This window comes from Zeugodacus cucurbitae, chromosome 2 (assembly GCF_028554725.1).
Source record: "Zeugodacus cucurbitae isolate PBARC_wt_2022May chromosome 2, idZeuCucr1.2, whole genome shotgun sequence".
Taxonomy (NCBI): domain Eukaryota; kingdom Metazoa; phylum Arthropoda; class Insecta; order Diptera; family Tephritidae; genus Zeugodacus; species Zeugodacus cucurbitae.
Genome location: NC_071667.1, coordinates 4493075 through 4513590, shown reverse-complemented (window position 1 = coordinate 4513590; position 20516 = coordinate 4493075). Strand labels below are relative to the sequence as shown.

The window sequence follows — 20516 nt, the reverse complement described above, 5'->3', positions numbered from 1 at the left end:
AAATCTGATAGTTTTGTTAAAAAAATTTTAAGTTTGAGTCTCACGTAGAGTTTGAGTCTCAAGTTGAAATTAATTCATGTTTTCGACTTTGATAACGAGATTCATTTTTGGGTTTCGAAAGCGGTGCTAAGCAATCGAGATATAGAAATTTTGGGTACATAATAGTTCCCTTAACAAAACATATTTTTTGAAGTTATACTTCTTATACGACTTCGGAAAAGGTTGCGATAATTGTTTAACGTCCAATAGCGTTGAACAATTAACGCGAGAGAGGGAGAGAGACAGTGAATGAGAGTAAAGCAGATAACTTAAAGCACTGCCATGCTTATGCTATTTGAGCAATTCTTGTTTTTGTAGAACAATGTTTAAATTGTTGTTTGGTGACATATTCACATGTGTACGCACATGTATGATTGTATGCTTGCGCATTATTTTTCTTTCGTTTCTGTTTCATTTCTGCGAATTCTCAACTATTTTGTGCGACTTTTGGTTGAAATACTCTGCGTTAGCCGTTGAAAAGTTAAGACTTCACAGGATCATTTCTATAGACAGTGTTTATTTACTAATTAAATCGTGTTCTATATAATATATATTGACGTACTATTTGTAGTTCAGCGAATAAAAAGACAGCGGCTACGCTGGCTAGGTCATGTTCTCCGAATGGACGAAAACACTCCAGCCCTGAAAGTGTTCGATGCAGTACCCGCCGGAGGAAGCCGAGGAAGGGGAAGGCCTCCACTCCGTTGGAGGGACCAGGTGGAGAGCGACCTGGTTACACTTGGAATCTTCAACTGGCGCCGAACTGCGAAGGAAAGAGAGGAGTGGCGCGCTCTCATCGATTCGGCTATAACTGGCTAAACGGTTGAACGCCAATCACATACATAGATACTATTTGTAGTATTAGTACACAGTGAATAGTGATTCAAATAATTTAAACCGTTGTCAACTGCAGGTTTGTATAGCGAACAAACGGTACTTCTTGCGGGAGATTTCAATGTAAATTTCTCATTGCCAGATGCTGAACCATTACTGGCATTCCTCAGAGAAAAATTTTCAATAGCAATGATCAATGGAAGAAATGATCCTACGACAAACGGAGGTACGATTATTTATGCGGTATTCGCGAGAAATATAGATAACATAGATGTAAGACATTTCATATCGTATTTTAGTTATCATAATCCAATTGTAAATATTATAGATATCAATCCGTCAGAACCCAGAAATGATAATTGATTTGGACTTTTCTTTATAAAATGTGCATAATAAATTTATAAAATGTCAATTTAGGAAAGTGTTGGCCATTTCACCATATTTTTATCCTTTTCCTCTCGCTAGTTTTCTTTCATACAAAGTGATATGCATTTCTTGGAATATCACTAAGAAGTATAACTTCTTCCGCGCGTAGGCACTCCACGCACCTTTTTTTAAGAAAGACTTTTTACGATAATTGTGAATAATTTGCTCGAAATATTTTAAAACCCTGAAATAAAAAAAATGTCAATAATAATGTACGAAAATTGTCTTCAAGCGATTTACTTTTATTTGGCACTAAGTCAGAAATGTACACATACATATGTATTATATTTATTATTTATTATCACAATTAATATATACTTTTAAAATTCATTACAGTTTAATACAGTTTTTGATAACAACTTCTTTAAGCTGATAAAATGTATTATAAATGAATTATTACATTAGATATACATATGAAAATTATAAATGAATCCATGTGAGTGTTCTTACGTTTTCTGAATATTCTAAATAAACGGTGTCCAAGGCAAAGTGGTTGTAACAAATAAAATATATGAGAATTTCACATAGAGCTCTGTGCGCTCATTAACTTAATCCTCATCTATAGAAGTATTTATATTATATATAATACATATTACCTTTAACAAACATACATACATATTTATGTATAGAATACGTACACACAATAGATTTAATGAACTTGCTTTGGCAAATCGATTTGAATAAAATTCTCTACTTCCGTTCATAAACACTACAACAATATCTACATAATCTACATATTCTCATATTTTGTGTTTACAGTTATTCGTACATACATATATTTATTTATTAATTGTTATTACTTATTTATTCTAGAGATTTAAGTTAAAACAACAAATCATACATTGTCTGTATGTATGCATATGCGCCACAGCAGATGACAGCTTAGAGATATTCATAAAATATGATCCAATAAATGGAGTTGAGACCGGCGAAGAGTGCCGGGAAGAGTACCCTCGATGTGCGATCAATATAAATGGCTCTCTTCAGGCGCTCTTGCTGTGGCGTAAGCTTTGGCTTGGGCGGCTCGGGTTCTGGCGGTGGCGGCGGTGGTGCGGGTGCAATGGTTGGGGTCAGTATGATGCGCGACTCCTGACGCGGTATCCAAGGACCGTCGGCGTCGAGTGGCGGGCGGACAACACGACGTGTGTGCACAACCTGAAAGCAATTTATAAACGAAAAATTGTAATGAATTGAATATATATATGTATCAGTATTTTAATATAAATTAATAGATCTAGCCTAGACTATATGCTTATTTCCTCTGTTAAAATAAAACATAGACTTGGTATACTTTTGCACTCACCCGCTTATTTTTGGTCATCTCATCGAATATTTTCTCAATCTTCTCAATCTTTTCGTCCGGCACCACTTTGGCGGGTGTGATCGCCGGTGCGGGTGTTGGAGCTGTTGCTGGCGGTTTTTCTGGTTCCTTTTTCGCACCTTCCGGCACAGGCTTCGGCGGATAGGCCATTGGTTTCGGTATCGGCGTGTCGCTCAACACAATATTTATCAGGCAATATTCCATTAGCGCCATAAACACAAACACCGTACAAACGGACATGAACGCGTCGACCGCCTTTAAGTAGGAAACTGGCGGCAGAGATGATTGCGACTTCGCATGTTGCGTGGACAAGGTCAACAGCGAGGTGACGCCCAAGGTAACACGCGCTGGCGCTGCTTCGGGCTTGATCCAAAATGAGACCCAAGACATTATGACAATCATACAGGTCGGTATGTAAGTGTTGAAAACATAGTAGACCAGACGGCGTTTCAGCGTAAAAACGACCTCGAGGCAGGTGAAGTTGCCCGTCGAATATACTTGTGTGCAATCTGTGGGAATAATGGAGAAATTATACTAGAATTGTTATGCATTGTTTACGTTTGTGTGCTTGCCTGCTGTTTCATTTCGTATCAGCGCCACCTGTGGCAATTCAATATTTTCATCAACCACTAAAGGTGTTGTAGGATCCCACTGGAAGATCATGTCGTCTGTTGTGTGTGACACTATGTGAAAAATGGCAGCGTGAGTAATTATAAAAATTAATTAGAAATTCGCTTGCCTTAGTCATACTTACAACTTTCCATCTGCAGTTTGCATTCTTGCGTATCATGCGGATAAATGGCGAAATTCATGATGCATGACAGTTTCAATGTCAGCTTCACCATATAGAGTATGGTCTTATCCTTGTACAACCACATGTAATGATTAGGAATTGTCATCGTTTGAAAAGTTACTGATTTGGCATTTTTGAAGAAAGAGTCTGGTCGCCACATATTCTTCAACCAATCGACCTCCAGTAATCTGTACTCTTGTGTCATGTTCTCGGGCAGTCGTAAACGGTGATCTTTCCATGTTTGCGCGAAAAACACATCCGCGACATATGTCATCGAGTTCTCGTCAATCGAATCAAGACCCATTACGGTGACGTGAAAATAAACAATTGTTGGTTGCCCATCCTTTTTGGGTGGACGCATTTTGTCATATCGCTTTATGTCCTCGGGCAAAATATCTGTTATCGCCAAGCTTTGCCTTTCATGCGAATTGTGAGGAAGAGTGATGATGATTAGATCATGAAATTGAAAAGTATTAGTAACAGTGGCAACTTACTGGTATTCGCCCGTTGTGAATTTCTCTAAACATATTGAAAATATCACCAAGAGAAATATTTGATACTCCATTACTGCAAGAGAAGAAAATAATTCGTTAAAATATTACAAAAATTAAAAATTCAAGTTTTTTTATATTAATGTTTAATTGTATGGAAACAATTATATTCCACGCAAATTAGAATTTCTATCCCGTCATTTCGATACGTGCAATATTGTAATGAACTATTAAGCATAAGCCAAATACTAGGTCGAGATTCTTCAGAGTTGGTTGGGGTGAAAGAGTTGTTGAATCATCAAGCTGATTCTGAATAAGATTTGGTATCACATAGTGCAAGGACTGGCAACTGACGTATCTAAGAAATTTGAGAGCCCCTGATCTACATGTATTCGTCTAAAGGTTGTAAATTTGCATTTTGCATATATGTATGTATATTTAGATAACAGATTTTAAAATAAAGTGATGTCTTTCACATAGTACGCTCGATAGAACCTTATAAGCGATGTTAAGGAGGCTTATCCCACGATAGTTGGCGCAGATTGTGGGGTCTCCCTTTTTGTGGATTGGGCAGAGTACAGTGAGATTCCAATCGTCGGGCATGTTTTCTTCCGACCATATTTCGCATGGAAGCTGATGCATGCACCTTATCAGCTCTTCGCCGCCGTATTTGAATAGCTCGGCCGGTAATCCATCGGACCCCGCCGCCTTGTTGTTCTTCAAGCGGGTAATTGCTATTCTTCATGGTCGGGTAATGGAATATCTATTCCATCGTCATCGATTGGGGAATCGGGTTCGCCATCTCCTGGTGTTGGTGTTTCACTGCCATTCAGCAGGCTGGATAAGTGTTCCCTCCACAAACACAGTATATTCTGGTCATCAACAACTAGATCACCTCTGGGGGTCCTACAAGAGTGTGCTCCGGTCTTGAAACCTTCAGTTAGTCGCCGGATCTTTTCGTCAAATTTTCGAGCATTACCCCTGTAGGCCAGGTTGTCAAGCTCTTCATACTCACGCACTTCGGCCTCTTTCTTCTTTGTCTTTTGCGTCTCGCTTCCCTCTTTAGCTGTCGGTATCTTTCCCATCCCGCCCGTGTTGCGGTCGATCGCAACATTGCGAGGTAGGCAGTCTGTTTTCTCTCTACTGCGAGACGACAATCCTCATCATACCAGCTGTTTTTTTGACTTTTCCGAAATCCAATGGTTTTCTTATGCTGGAATCTAGTACTACAGACACAGACGACCATATTTCGGGCCCCGACAAAGTCGATCAGCCTTAGACCGTTTGGCGATTTTTCATCATGGAGGCTGAATTTTCCGACTGTTCTGCCAAAGACACCTTCTTTAACCACCCTTGCGTTGAAATCGCCAAGCACGATTTTGACATCGTGGCGAGGGCAGCGCTCATAGGTACGTTCTAGGCGCTCATAGAAGGTATCTTTGATCACTTCGTCCTTCTCTTCCGGCGGGACATGGGCGCAAATCAGCGATATGTTGAATAACCTCGCCTTGATGCGGATTGTGGCTAGATGTTCATCCAACGGAGTGAATGCCAGGACTCGACGACGCAGTCTCTCTCCCACCACGAATTTGCGCTCCTTTATATGACCGCTGTAGTAGATGTCACAAGGACGCACATTCTTCCGTCCTTGTCACGCGCAAAGTCTTGAAAAAAGATCAGAGAGAAAAGAATCGATACACATCACCTTTTCATCGATTTTAAAGCTTCCTTCGATAGCAGGCACAGGAGCTGGTTCTATGTCTGAATCTGGTAAGCCTGCAAAGCTTATACGGCTATGTAAACTGACGTTAGATTATACCAGAAGCGCAGTTAGAAGTCTCCAGGCTAGACAAAGCAGCGAAGCGAATAGGTCGAGTGGTGAATGGGCACATGACGGAAATATCGAGTCATCAAACAAACAGTCAGCGCTTCTAGAAGTTTTCGAGAGAAAGTGTTTGCGGAAGTTTGGGTACGGCGAATACTGCAGACGATGGAACAATGAGGTATGATGTATACGACGTCATTGCCATAGTTCAGCGAAAAAAGACAGCGGCTATGTTGGCTAGATCATGTTGTCCGTATGGACGAAAACACTCCAGTTATGAAAGTGTTTGATGAAGTACCCGCTGATGGAAGCAGAGGAAGACCTTCATTCCGTTCGAAATATCAGGTGGATAACGACCTAGTTTCGCTTGGTTACATACACACCACAAAGCATGCTCCCACTCCTCGTAAGTGCTAATTTATTTGAAATTCTAAGCACTCAGCTAAAATTTTACTATTAGCATTCACTATTCTCTCTTTAAAGACAATGTTTTGTAAAATTATTATCCTGAAAATCATGGCCTTTATTATTTCTATTTATTTCCTAGCCTTGCATTGGACACTGTCAAGGTAAAGTCGGGCAAAAAAAAAGAGAAATAAAAAAATTTAAATCGGTAACCTCAAAGTGTGATGTACCCTTGAAGCAATGCCTAAGACGGCGCCAATAATTCCGCAATCCTGTCAAACAATGTCATTGGCAATGACAATCGAATTGAAAGCGGAAATAACAAAATATTCATTAACAATGAGGAATTACCTTGGCGGTAGCGTAATTCCTTGGATCGTTCGACACACATCCAGAAATAGCATCAAAAGCATGCGAAGATTTTCAATCACACACGAGTACAACGATACGATACCTACATACAAGAATACATTATGACACACTCACACACACATATATATGCATAAGTGTAAAATATTGAGGAAAATATTCAAATAAGTACAATTGCAAAAAACAACAACAACAACAAATCATAATAAAAGTCAACTGCGCATATTTCCTCACCGCCAAAGGCTGGAAGACAGCAAGGTTTGCGGCTTGCACTAGACCTTCTTGTAGCTGTGCGGCGGTCACAATAGCGACTTAATTCACAATTAAAACCACTTGACTGAAGTGGCCGCCACAAGTAGATGTGTGCGCTTTTATGGCGCATTGTCATGGCATGAAATGGGGTGATGGTGATGCTCATATCGCCGTTGTCTCGGAGGTCGGCTTGTGTATGTGTTGGGGTCGTTGTCTAGCGTCAACGATGCCAGCAGCGCCGATGAGGTATTTGAGTGAAAAAAGTAGCAGAAAATCGACATTCAAAAACGTAAGCAAACCGCAAGGACACTTGGAATAAGAAATTATTGGCGAAAATATGAGCGCTGCATGAGCGTAGGCAAAAACGCCATATTTAAAGAAATTTGAATAATAAGTACACCGTGACGTATGCGTAACTTACATTCTACGGCGTATACGTTTTGAGACTCTCTGGAAAATTCAATGAGCAAGAGCTGAATATTAGACTTGCCATGTTATAGGAGTGCAAAGATAAACGGAGAAAAGTTCTTGCATTTTTAATGATAATATTTTCACCTTTACTTTTCTTGGACCTAGAAATATTCTTTGGGATGTACACATGTATGTTTGCTTCTGCTTTATAAATTAGAAGGATCACAGGTAAAAAAAGCTTTCCCGCTTATTTACATTATAGCGGTAAATTTGAGGTATTCATTATTGACTGACAGACAGTATTCCTGCGTTGCAGCATAGAGCTTCAAGTCTACAAATAACTGTTTAGTTATAGCTTAGTGAAGTTTTTATTTAAAAATTCCAAAAACTCAGTACCTCATCTCCCTTGACGTCTTCAAAAAAATGCCGTGGACAGCATAACTCATTATTGGTTCATCTAAAATCTAAAATCCAAATATATTTCGGTAGTACCTAGATAAATCTCGTTATAGAAGGCAAAAAAATAGATTAAATTTTGAATTTTTGACAGAATTTTAAAACTTAAAATTAACTTAACATAAAAAACTTACTTTTTTGGTGAAATTTTCGCCATATTGGCTCAAAAAAATTAGTTATAATAGAGAAAAATTCTTTGTCCAATTTGAATAAAATCGCTTCACAACTTTTCTTGATCGTGTACACCAAATTTTTTTTGAGTTTAAGTTTTGAGATAAACGCGTTTAGAGTTTTAAACTGAAACTAACGTGGACTGATGGAGAGAACATCAAAAATTCTATCTCTTAGATTTTTACTCGGATTCATTTTGAAAGTACAATATAAACATATTAACATACATTTTTTCAAATCTTAATATTTTCAAACCCATCTAACCCCTTATGGAGTTAGGGATATCTCGAGCTTCAAAAAAGGCATATTTTTGACAATTTATGTTGGTCCTTAGGAAATAGTAATACAATTTTTTTGACCTATTATATGTATATGTTGTTATGATTAAGAGAACCAAGGCGATGGCAATTTTAAGAACTCGTGCTATTGTTACAAAATAAACAAGTAAGGAAGGGCTAAGTTCGGGTGTCACGGAACAACCGCTTTAAGCGATAATAGCCGAATCCACCAGAACGCGCCATTCATTCCTCCTTTTTGCTTTTTGGCGCCAACTGGAAACACCAAGTGAAGCCAGGTCCCTTTGCACTTGGTCTTTCCACCGGAGTGGAGGTCGTCCTCTTCCGCGGCTTCCTCCAGCGGGTACTGCATCGAATACTTTCAGAGCTGGAGTGTTTTCTTCCATCCGTACAACATGACCTAGCCAGCGTAGCCGCTGTCTTTTTATTCGCTGAACTATGTCAATGTCGTCGTATAAATCGTACAGCTCATCGTTCCATCGTCTGCGGTATTCGCCGTTGCCAATGTTTAGAGGACCATAAATCTTGCGCAAAACCTTTCTCTCGAAAACCCCAACAGTCGTCTCATCGGATGTTGTCATCGTCCACGCTTCAGCGCCATACATCAGGACGGGAATAATGAGCGACTTATAGAGTTTGATTTTGGTTCGTCGAGAGAGGACTTTACTTTTCAATTGCCTACTCAGTCCAAAGTAGCACCTGTTGGCAAGAGTGATTCTGCGTTGGATTTCAAGGCTGACATTGTTGGTGTTGTTAATGCTGGTTCCCAGATAAACGAAATTATCTACAACTTCAAAGTTATGACTGTCAACAGTGGCGTGGGAGCCAAGACGCGAGTGCGCTGACTGTTTGTTTGATGACAGGAGATATTTCGTCTTGTCCTCATTCACCACCAGACCCATACGCTTCGCTTCTTTATCCAGTCTGGAAAACGCAGAACAAACGGCGCGGTTGTTGCTTCCGATGATATCAATATCATCGGCATACGCCAGGAGCTGTACACTCTTGTAGAAGATTGTACCCTCTCTATTTAGTTCTGCAGCTCGTATTATTTTTTCCAGCAATAGATTGAAGAAGTCGCACGATAGTGAGTCACCCTGTCTGAAGCCTCGTTTGGTATCGAACGGCTCGGAGAGGCCCTTCCCGATCCTGACGGAGCTTTTGGTGTTGCTCAACGTCAGCTTACATAGCCGTATTAGTTTTGCAGGGATACCAAATTCAGACATCGCGGCATAAAGGCAGCTCCTTTTCGTGCTATCGAAGGCAGCTTTAAAATCGATAAAAAGATGGTGAGTATCGATTCTTCTCTCTCGGGTCTTTTCCAAGATTTGGCGCATGGTGAATATCTGGTCCATTGTCGATTTTCCAGGTCTAAAGCCACACTGATAAGGTCCAATCAGTTCGCTGACGGTGAGCTTTAGTCTTTCACACAATACGCTCGACAAAACCTTATATGCGATATTGAGGAGACTTATACCACGGTAGTTGGCGCAGATTGTGGGGTCTCCCTTCTTATGGATTGGGCAGAGCACACTAAGATTCCAATCGTCAGGCATGCTTTCTTCCGACCATATTCTACAAAGAAGCTGATGCATGCACCTTATCAGTTCTTCGCCGCCGTGATATACTCCCGCAATTTATTATTTTAATTTTTTAATACAAAAAACAATTTGACCCACATATTCGGCATATATACGGTATAAAGTCCATTGAAAGTTGGAAACCCTAATTTTAGATACATGAGATCTAGGTGAAGTTATAACCCAATTTCGCCCATTTTTGGCAGGGAGACATATTATTAGAAGAAAAATATTCCCTCTGAATTTAAAAATATCTTCTCTAGTGCTTACTGTATATATTGTAAAGTAAAGGATTCAGAGGGACTTCAAAGCTCTGGTATATAGGTAGTAGGGGTGGTTGTGAACCGATTTGATCTATTTTCACAACATATCATTGGGATGCCAGGAAAATATTATAAACCGAATTTCATTTGAATTGGTCGAGCAGTTTCGTACCAATTTGAGTTTAGCTATTCTGTACCTTCTTTATAATGAAGTTAAACGTTTTTAGTGTTTTTCCATACTGAATTAAGGCATTTTTAGTAGTTTTCAGTAGTTATATAAGGAAGTTGATAAAAGAAACGACTCTAGAGAGTTTGGTTGATATATCTTTGGTAGTTTACAAGATATGTACAAAAAACTTAATCGTAGGCGGGGTCACGCTCACTTTAACGAAAAACTTACATCCAAATATGCCCTTTCCTAGTGCGATCCTTTGTAGTCCAATTTTCACTCAAGTTATCGCTTGCACAGACGGTCAGACGGACGGACAGACAAACATCCTGATTTTAAATCTACTTGTCACCCTGATGATTTTGGTATATACAACATACCATACCTAACTTGATTAGTTTTAGGTGTTACAAACAACCGTTAGGTGAACAAAACTATTATACTCTCTTAGCAACTTTGTTGCGCGAGTATAAAAACGATACATTTTTACAAAAAGTTAAAGGACTAAAATAACTGTAAATTGTTTATTTAAACAAGTAAAAACCAAAAATAATAGAATCGCAAAAGTAATCGATTTTTTCTAATCTAAAGCCAAGGGGTAATCTATTAAAATTTTTTTCTGTATTAGGCAGGGAGGTGAAAATTCTTGAAAACTATGTTTTGAGGGATTTCTTAATATATTACAAAATTCATAAAAAATAGCAAAAATATATTAAATTTTAAATTTTATAAAATACTTAAACGAAATTGTTCGAATTTTTGGCCAAATATGTAAAGTTACTCATACGCACCGTACCAACTTATTGGAGGTGACTTCGAATGCCATATTTTTTAGCCGGAATTAAACATTTTCAAACTCAAATTTCATACTCAAATTGCATTAACCTTTGCATATTCGCGAATTTTAAAAATCTTCAGGGGGAAAGAAAGAGGCAACAGATTTATTATTTTATATTGATGAACTTAAATTGTGTTATGAGCAGGGACCGGAAATAAGAGTTATTTTACAATTTTTAATAAAAAAAATCATACATAAAGGAACATCGTAGAAAAGTTTTGATTACACCATCATGATTTTTAGGTGAACTATATGCGAAATATTGTATGATTTTTAAATTTTGATTTTTATAAATTTATATCAAAAATAAAAGTTATTTTTGATTTTTATTTTTTTAGATCAAAAAATAAGAATTATTTTTGATTTTTATATTTTTAAATCCATAATAAAATAAATCCAATTCAAAATTGTTGACATATAAAAATTGGAATGATGCAGCATATTGTAATACAGACGGCATAAATAGATAAATAAAAATTTTGAATTGATTTTTATTATTGATTTAAAAATATAAAAATCAAAAATAATTCTTATTTTTTGATCTAAAAAAATAAAAATCAAAAATAATTCTTATTTTTTGATCTAAAAAAATAAAAATCAAAAATAACTTTTATTTTTGATCTAAATATATAAAAATCAAAAATAACTCTTATTTTTTGATTTTTTTGATAAAAGTCATAACAGTTACGGTCCCTGGTTATGAGATAGAAGATGAGTATGAGACAGAATGGCGTTACTGAAATGTTTTTTATTAAATTTGAAGTTTTTTATAAAAAAAAATTAAAATCTTTTGAAGGTTGACATTCTTAAAACTGATTCTACATCAGGTGTGTATTTAAAAATTTAGAATTAATGTAGATTGGATAAGAAATCGGTAATTTTTTTACCATACAAAAAAAATAACCTATATGCTTGGATTTTTCTTTAAGAATAATATTTTTTTAGAAATGCGGTTTTTATTTTTTTTTTAATTCTTATAGTTTTAGTAAACTTAGGTTTTCCGAATAAATAAATTAATATATCTGAAAAACCGCAAAAGTGATTTGATGGTTAAGGGGTTATATACAGTTAGGATTTTCAAAAAATTGATTTTTTTTTGCGTTTTCTTAATATATATATATGTATATATATATCTGAGTAAACACAAATAAAATTTTGAAGTCGATCCGACGAATATTTTCGAAGTTATAGACACATTAGTGAAGTCGCGCCGACTACATGTAAAATGCTTTCAAAACTTTAAACTAGGTTTTCTCGAAACGGGGTTTTAAAAGTCGGTGAGCAAGATTTCTTAGAAACGGCTGAACCGATCGGTCTGAAATTTTTACACAAGCTTCTTAACTATATTTTTTAGTGATTAATCGAAGGATTTTCCCATCCCATGAAAATTTCTTATTTTTATAAACAATTGAAGACCCGAATTTTGGTCGAAAATCGAACTTTTTGCTTTGAGTAGCCGCCATTTTGTCAAAAAATTTTTTTTTGCTAATTCCTTCGATCAATCACTAGATTTTTTATTATATCAATGAAATTTATTTGGTTTTTGCATTTTAGATGATCCAGTCCAGAGATATCGTGCTCACCGCAAGAGGTCTTTTTTTGCGGATCTCTGCAAAATTGGCAATATCAACGTTCGCGATAATTATTTTTGGCAATAAAAAATATGTGAATATAGTTTCAAGTTGTCATAATATACCTGCCAAGTTTCAAATCAATAAACCAAATAGTTTGCTTAGAAAAAATTCTTGAAAAATGCCTTTTTTCGACCTCATAACTGTATACAGCCCTTTAAAACATTTCCTAAAGCTAGGAACTGTATTTAAATTAATTTAAACTCAAATCTCTAAAAATTTTAAAAATAATTTTGCACGTAACTAGAAACTTTCAGGTTTTCTATATTTTTCCCCAGAAGAAATATAACTAATAATTCCAATTGGTAAAACTTGTAAAGCTGTTTCAAATATTAATATTATTTTGAAATCTCATAACCTCTTTTTTTAATTTTTTGTAATTTTGTTATTATTTGTCTTAAACTTTTCACATTACTTTTTTAACTTACCGAAGTGTATATTTTATATAATTATGAAGATTTTTTTGTGCGATTTTTTTTTGCCAATTTTCAAATTCACAAACACATCAATGGCTCTTATAATATTTTCATTATTCCTTCATAAGCAGAAGCTTCTGGAAAACACTTCAATTTTTTTCACTCAGAAACTTATGTAACACCGTTTAGGTTTTGATTGCTTTCACATAATATAAGCGCTTTTAGGCTTTAAAACGCGTATATATAGCAACCATTTTCGAAATCATTTAATTCCCATGAAACACAAATGCAATTTAAACAAAAATTAAAATTTCGCTATTTAAATAATATTCTAGAATATTTTTTATATCACTTTCTCTGATTGCCTTAATCGCTTTGAAGTTGCTTTCACTTTTCGCTTTGCACGTCTAATTGCGCTGAACATCCGCCGTTGACTGGCAGTTACAATGCTGAGATTTGAATTTAAACCCAGTAAATTCAGGAGCTGAGACAAAAGCGCCCGCAGCACATGCATCAGAGCTCAAGCAATGCAACGCCCGCTGCTAAGCAATAAGCAGCTAATACACAGACATCGCAGTGCTCATAGAATACTGCTGGAGCGCTGAAGCTTATTGGCAGCTGCGTGCGCTTCGGTGGTGGGCACTTGACGGATGCGGATGAGATAGTACGGCTGCAGTTGTTGTTGCCATTCCTCATTGCTGAGTTGGAAAATTCTTTTAATCTCAGAAATTTCCTTGCACTTTCCTTCCGTTCATATATGTGCGTTAGCGATGTGTGTGTGTGTATGCTTTTGTTGGTGTTGTTAATATGTGTAAGCTGCTGAAAGCGAAAGTCAAGCACTCAGCGAGGATGTCGAACGCTCGCCTGCATTGACGCAAACGGATTTTGCGCAATGGCGCAATCTCATTACCGTTTTCGATATTCAATTTATATATAAATAGCTGCATTATTTATCACACATACATATTCAAACACAATAAATAATATCAAATTCCTCCAAATGAGATGCACAAGGCATTAGGAACCTAATTTACCTGTGCTAAGTGCGATCGAAAATTCGTTTGTGTTCGATCAAAGTGCGTAGAAAAAATCTTCTTAGGAGTCTAATTATATCTCTCAACTATAATTACTGCATTCAAATGTGCTTATATACACTATCACATATATACAAGTATATATACATATGCATGTATTGTGGCATATGATTTCGCTGCTGCAGCGCAGGCACTTAACATAAATTCCACGAGTACTTTGACATTGCCTAATCCTGTCGTCATTATTCCTTGTAGTGGCACTTAAGCAGCCAGCTGCTGCTGCAGCAATGCTTAACGATAGTACATATTACTGTGGTTGTTGTACAAATGCGTTTGTTGTTGTTTTCGGTACTTGTTTGACGCTTTCAATGTTAAAATGATTCGCTTCGACATAAATTATCGATTGATTACTCAAGTGCTGCTTCAAGCTAAGTTTAATCGTTTTATTTTAAACCAACACACACAGAGTATTAAACCCTGTTCAGTATATGTATGGCGCCAAGTCATCACTGTTGTTGCTTTAATTATGGCAAACAAAAAACAGCTGTGCACGCCAAAGTAGCCGAGAGCGGATAAAGGCACATATATATATACAAACATCCCAAAGGCGTGTGTGTGTGTTTGCTGGGCCTTTAGTAAAGGTAAAGGGGCTTCTTTGGTGCATATGCACCTAGATTGGTGTCAATCCGTTAATGCTGATATCAGTTTGTTGAATTTGTAATTAGTGTTGTAATTGATACTTTGAATTTAAACACCATAGAGCTAAAAATAAGAACCAACATTCTACATATCCGACATTAAAACGCATGTACTTAACAAAATTTCCCCAGGACTTCTGACTTCTGTCTTAAATAGAAACTCTTTTAGAAAATTCGCATAAATATTTTATTATTATTCATACATTTATTATATGCTTCTGCTTAAATATCCTACCCTATATATTTGACAATGAGCATAAGAAAGTCTACAATCTAAATCCGAATAAAATATAATTAAAATAGTACTTTAACTAGTTTAAGAGACTTCCTTGTTTTATTCTCTTCCATTATCAAAAGTGTATCTTCTGAGGTTAGGTTAGGTTACTCTGGTAGGCTAAAACGCCACACATAGACCAGTTTTGGTCCTTTGCGATACCAGATGGAGTGCCGTCACTTAGTTAATGAGGAGTAATCATCTTTTTGGATGCGAGCGCTTGTTGCGAATTTCAAAAGGCTTTGTGGCTTCACCAACGAACTTCACTTAACGTAATGTGTAGCCCCCAAATGCTGAAGCCGTTGTCTTCATAATGCAGGACATTTACACAAGAAGTGCTCCATTGTTTATCTGGTGCCTTGCTTTTGACATTTCCTGCAGTCTTCACGATCTATCAGCCCCATCTTGTAGGCGTGCGCCGCCAGAAGACAGTGACCGGTGAGTATGCCGACCATATTCCTACATTTGTTTTTATCGAGCGCCAATAGAAATTTCGTGTACTTCTTATCTACCGCCTTGCACATAACTTTTGCGGTTTTGCATCCCGGTATATTCTTCCAGCGTGCTTTGAACTTTTTTACCAAGTTTTTGTCTAGATCATCATATAGACAGTGTATAGGTCTATCTACGTTCTTCATGTTTTCGGATGACAGTTTTACGCCTCGTTTGGCAATCTCGTCCACTATCTCGTTACCTTTTATGCCCTTGTGGCCTGGCACCCAGTAGAATTGAAGTCGCCTATTTCTATTTCATGTCCTACCACTTAAGACACTTTTGGCCGATATGCCGAAGGAGGATATTGCCTTGATTGCCGCCTGACTGTCTACGTATATGTTTACTTTAGAGTATCCTGTTGGTGCGCTTAAGGATAGCTCAGCGGCTTTTCCAATTGCAAACACCTACACTTGAAATATACTGCAGTGGTCCGGTAGTTTGAATGGTTGCATTATGCCTAACTTCGGGCAGTATATCCCCGCGCCTACTCCGTCCTCCATTTTTGAGTTATCCGTAAATATGTTTAAATTGCTGCGTGCAGGTGCTATGCCCTTACGCCATCCATCTCTTTCTAGGTTTACTTTGAACCTTCTTTCCCATTTGAAAGATGGGGTCAGTTAGTCGGTGTCCGCCAAACTGCCATTACCCACTGAGCTATGCCCAAAGGTTCTATACATAAATTCTCCAGCTGCCATAAGGCGCTCCGCCGATTTTGCCGCGCTGTTTTCAGCGAAGAAATCTATAGGCGGCAGGTTTAGTATTATTTCAAGAGCCGCCGTTGGGGTGGTTCTTAGTGCTCCCGTTATGCAAAAAGCCATTAGCCATTGGCTTTCTATACGTTGATTTCCGTGCGCCTGTCCACTACACTAAAGCACCGTAGAGCAGAATCGGTCTTACCACTGCTGCGTAATACCAAGCTGGCCTTTCTTACTCTCTCCTCTACATTGTACTTCCACAGCAGTTTGCTGTCCAAGACTACCCCCAGGTACTTGGTACGGTCCTTGAGAGGGAGTTCTGTCCCATTTAGCGAAGGGTGTCTACATGTGGGAATTTTGTACTTCCTCGTAAAAACAAGCAAGTCAGTTTTCTCCGCATTCAACTCCAAGCCTGCATGAGTTGCCCAGTTCAGTACAGTACTGAGATTGGTTGTCATAATGTTGCTAATAGTGTATAGACACCAGCACGTTATTAAGATGACAATGTCGTCCGCATATGCTACTATCTTAGGGGTTTTGCCGTCCAACTTCATTAATAGTTTATTCACCACTAATGTCCATAGGAGCGGAGATAACACCTCACCTTGTTGAGTATCTCTGCGGACCTCCTAGGTCATGCATATGCAACATTTTTTTTACTTATATTGACTTTGCCACTGATTGTTGAGAGAATTGTCAAATGACTGCCAATAAATTGGCTCATTAGAACTGAAATTGTACAAGCAATCGCTGAGTGCCTGCAGTGAAATGCTGCACAAACTTTTGTCTCAAGTGAATAAAGGAAATTTGCGACATTTCTCTAACGTTTGAAATTTTACAAGTAAGCAAAATGATGGGAGAGAGAGTGCGTGATTTTTATTGGGATGGAACGTTACTAGGGAGAAATGAAGATAAATATATGTATCTTTAAATAAAAACGGTGATAATTTTGTTGGTGAAAGTAGTGTTCAAAATACGTAAATTTAATATAATGGTTTTCGCACATCAAATTGATTCCTACCTCTTATCCAAAAACAAACTTGATCTCACGTGAGTCAAAATATCGACATTATTGCACTCGATAAATCCAATAAGGGTACGAGAGGTCAGATTTGTTTACATCTTAAAGGGCCACGTGAAGTCAGGTTTGATTAAATATTTTGGATTCAAATGAGAGCAAGATAGGCATAATTGGAGCATAAATAGGCCAAGTTGAAGGTAGGGTACTCGGTCCGTGAATTGTCCTAGGTTCATAGGCAATATAATTTGTGCTAGAAAATTTGTGAAGTAGGAAATGTGGTAAATGACGATAGAGAAATAAATACAGTGGAACTTCCATAACTCGAACTTCTATAACTCGAAGATCTCCATAACTCGAACTATTGTATTGGCAATAGCGTTTAGAAATCAAATTTTCTTCCATAACTCAAATTTCTCTAATTCGAACTCTTGAATTGGCAGTAGAAATAAAATTTCATATAAATCTCCTTCCATAAATCGAACTGTTCGACTAGGGCATAATACAAAATTTGAAATTTTACTACGAGGGCTGCTATATATATTTCTGGCCTAATAATGAAAATAGGAATATTTATCAATGAAAATGGTGTTATTGTTTTTCAAAATATTCTCCATCAAGATTTATACACTTCTGCATGCGCTCAAACCAATTTTCGAAGCACTTTTCTGAGCCTTTTTTGAGCGATTGTCAAATTGTGCAGGATCCAACGAGAATAAACCTTTTTTACTGCCAGGTGTTCATGCAATATCGAATGCCTCTATCTGAATGTATGTTACATGACGGTCTTGCATTATCAGTTCACGTACGGCATTGATGTTTTCTGGCACAACGTCTTTGAGCGAGCGTCGGCCACGATTGAATTCGTTGTACCAGTTTTTCACAGTGCTATAGGATGGTGCTTCATACCAATACAAAGATTTTAGTTCATCGATGCACTCTTGTCGCGATAATCCACTTCGAAAGTTGTGAAAAATGATCGCACGAAAATGTTCACGAGTTAATTCCATTTTTTGGCCGAGATGAATTTTTAATTCCCTGTAAATAAAACAATTCACGATTAAATGACAAAACGTTCTGAGTGATGCTATGCTAAAAAATGTCAAACTTTCCAATGGAAATGTCAGATTGCACCTGGCAACACTTAGTGTTGCCTAGGCCAGATATATATATAGCAGCCCTCGTATCGAGGCAGAATTTTAAAGGAGTACCTTTATATCGTATGGAGGAGAACAAAAAATATGATTACTCTTATGGATTTAATAAATCATGAAACAAAATCATGGGATACATTTTATTTTTGTATTTTTTTTTTGCTTTAAGGGGTTATATACAGTTAGAATTTTCAAAAAATCGATTTTTTTATTTCATTTCATTTTCTTAATGTACATATATTTAAGAATACACACAGAAGATTTCATATCGTTCCGGTGAATATTTTCAAAGTTACAAGCAAATGAAAAATTTGAAAAGGCGTTTCAGAGTGCTTTTAAGTACAAGGTCCAAACTGTTTTTCTCAAAATGGTGTTTTCAAAGTCGGTGACCAACATTACTCGAAAACGGCTAGACCGATTAGTCTCAAATTTTTACACGACCTTCTTAAATATATTTTTTAGTGATTAATCGAAGATTTTTTCTCTCCGATAAATATTTTTTTTTTTATAAACAATTTAAGGCCGAAATTTCGGTGAAAAATCGATTTTTTTGCCATTTTGTCAAAAAATTTTATTTTGCTTATTCCTTCGATTAATTACTAGATTTAACATTATTTTAACGAAATCTGTTTGGTTTTTTAATTTCGGATGGCCCAGTTCCGAGATATAGTGGTCACCGCAAAACCGTCTTTTTTGAGAGGAGCTCCTGGAGATCAGCTGTAGCTCTTTTTCAAATAAATATTTTTACTAGTACTAAGTTTTAAAATACAGTTAAAAGATACCATAATATGTGTATAAATTTTTGGATCAATAAATTAAAAAGTTTTCTCAGAAAAAATTCTGGAAAATTCACTTTTTTTCGGCCGTCTAACTGTATATAACCCCTTAATGAAAATTTCTATAACTCGAAGTCTCTCTAACTCGAAGTTTTTTTGTGGATTATGGTGATTCGAGTTAAAGAAGTTACTGTAATATTAGTTATTTGATACTAAGAAATATATTCAGTTAATGCTTTGCATATTGCATTCTTTTACTTACTGGTATGTAATAATATCTTATTATACAAAAAATATATAAATATGCACATTGCAGTGGATATACTTTTGAGCATAATAATTACTTCAAAAACTGTCAGCTACAGAGAGTATGTACTTTCTCTTCAAGTAATATTATTAGTTATGTTCAAATGTAGTTCTTAATCGTTTCAGTGTTATATAAATTACGTCTATATTTTTCAAGTCATTTATAATAGATATTATATATTTTTTAATATGATTGCACTTCTTTAGACCCAGTTGGTTGGGAATATTCATTTGTAAACATTAACCTTGCCAATGCCACGCACATACATACAGATATACTAATGTACTTATACACTTTATATTCCGCAAATATTTTTACTTTCAATTATAAAACATACATACAAACAAATGTATAAGTATTCTTATTTAAAATTAAAACTTCAAGGACACATGACACGACGCATTCAACCAAGTCTATTTGTTCTCAATAAATTTGCTTAAAATATCACTTTTCACTTACCTTGCTAAAACGGCCTTACAAAATTAAAATTTCCTTTATTTCTGTTTTTTTTTTTTATTTTTGTATGTGTGTAGTTTGCTGAAATGTAAAAAAATGTAGCCTACTTGCAGACGTTCTGGTACTTTCGCGAACGTTGCAGACGGTTACTTAGCAAGCAGCGTTTCAACGCTTACATATGTACATGTGTTTGTATGTGTAGCAACAGCAAGCATACAACATCATCACCATTATCGTTTTCATGATTGCCACTACAGTGGCTTTCTTGCAACACGAACGTAAGTCGCTCATGCAGCTGCCTCAGTCTGTGAACCCATTCGCTACTGTTCGACACATACAAACATACACTCGTATGAATTATAACACGGTGGCCTGCCGCACAGCGCATTTACGTCAAACACTTTTGTGGCAACTTTAAGACAACAAGTGCCGCACTTAACCTCATCTTATGAAATCAGCGCAATAAAAAAGATTGCAATAAAAATAAGTGATAATATGAAGAAAAAAGGGGAAAAATGTTGCCACAGCCTGACGCTGCTGTGAAGGGAAACATTTTGAAGATATTTTTGTATAGCCGCCAGCAGCACTCAAGCCAATGGCGACGCGCCCTGCCTCAAGTGAAA

General features: G+C 36.7%; 1 protein-coding gene across 1 annotated transcript; it reads right to left on the bottom strand.

Moving 5' to 3' along the window:
* Positions 1 to 1769: 1769 nt before the first annotated feature.
* On the bottom strand, positions 1770 to 13745 carry LOC105221525 (glycine receptor subunit alpha-4). The gene is made up of 6 exons (XM_011198574.3): positions 12999 to 13745; positions 3908 to 3980; positions 3375 to 3829; positions 3193 to 3303; positions 2603 to 3129; positions 1770 to 2454 (listed from the first exon to the last, which is right to left on the bottom strand). Exons 2-6 carry the CDS (start codon positions 3976 to 3978, stop codon positions 2182 to 2184), a joined length of 1437 nt encoding a protein of 478 aa, XP_011196876.1. The 5' UTR covers positions 3979 to 3980; positions 12999 to 13745; the 3' UTR covers positions 1770 to 2181.
* Between the last annotated feature and the right edge of the window lie 6771 nt (positions 13746 to 20516).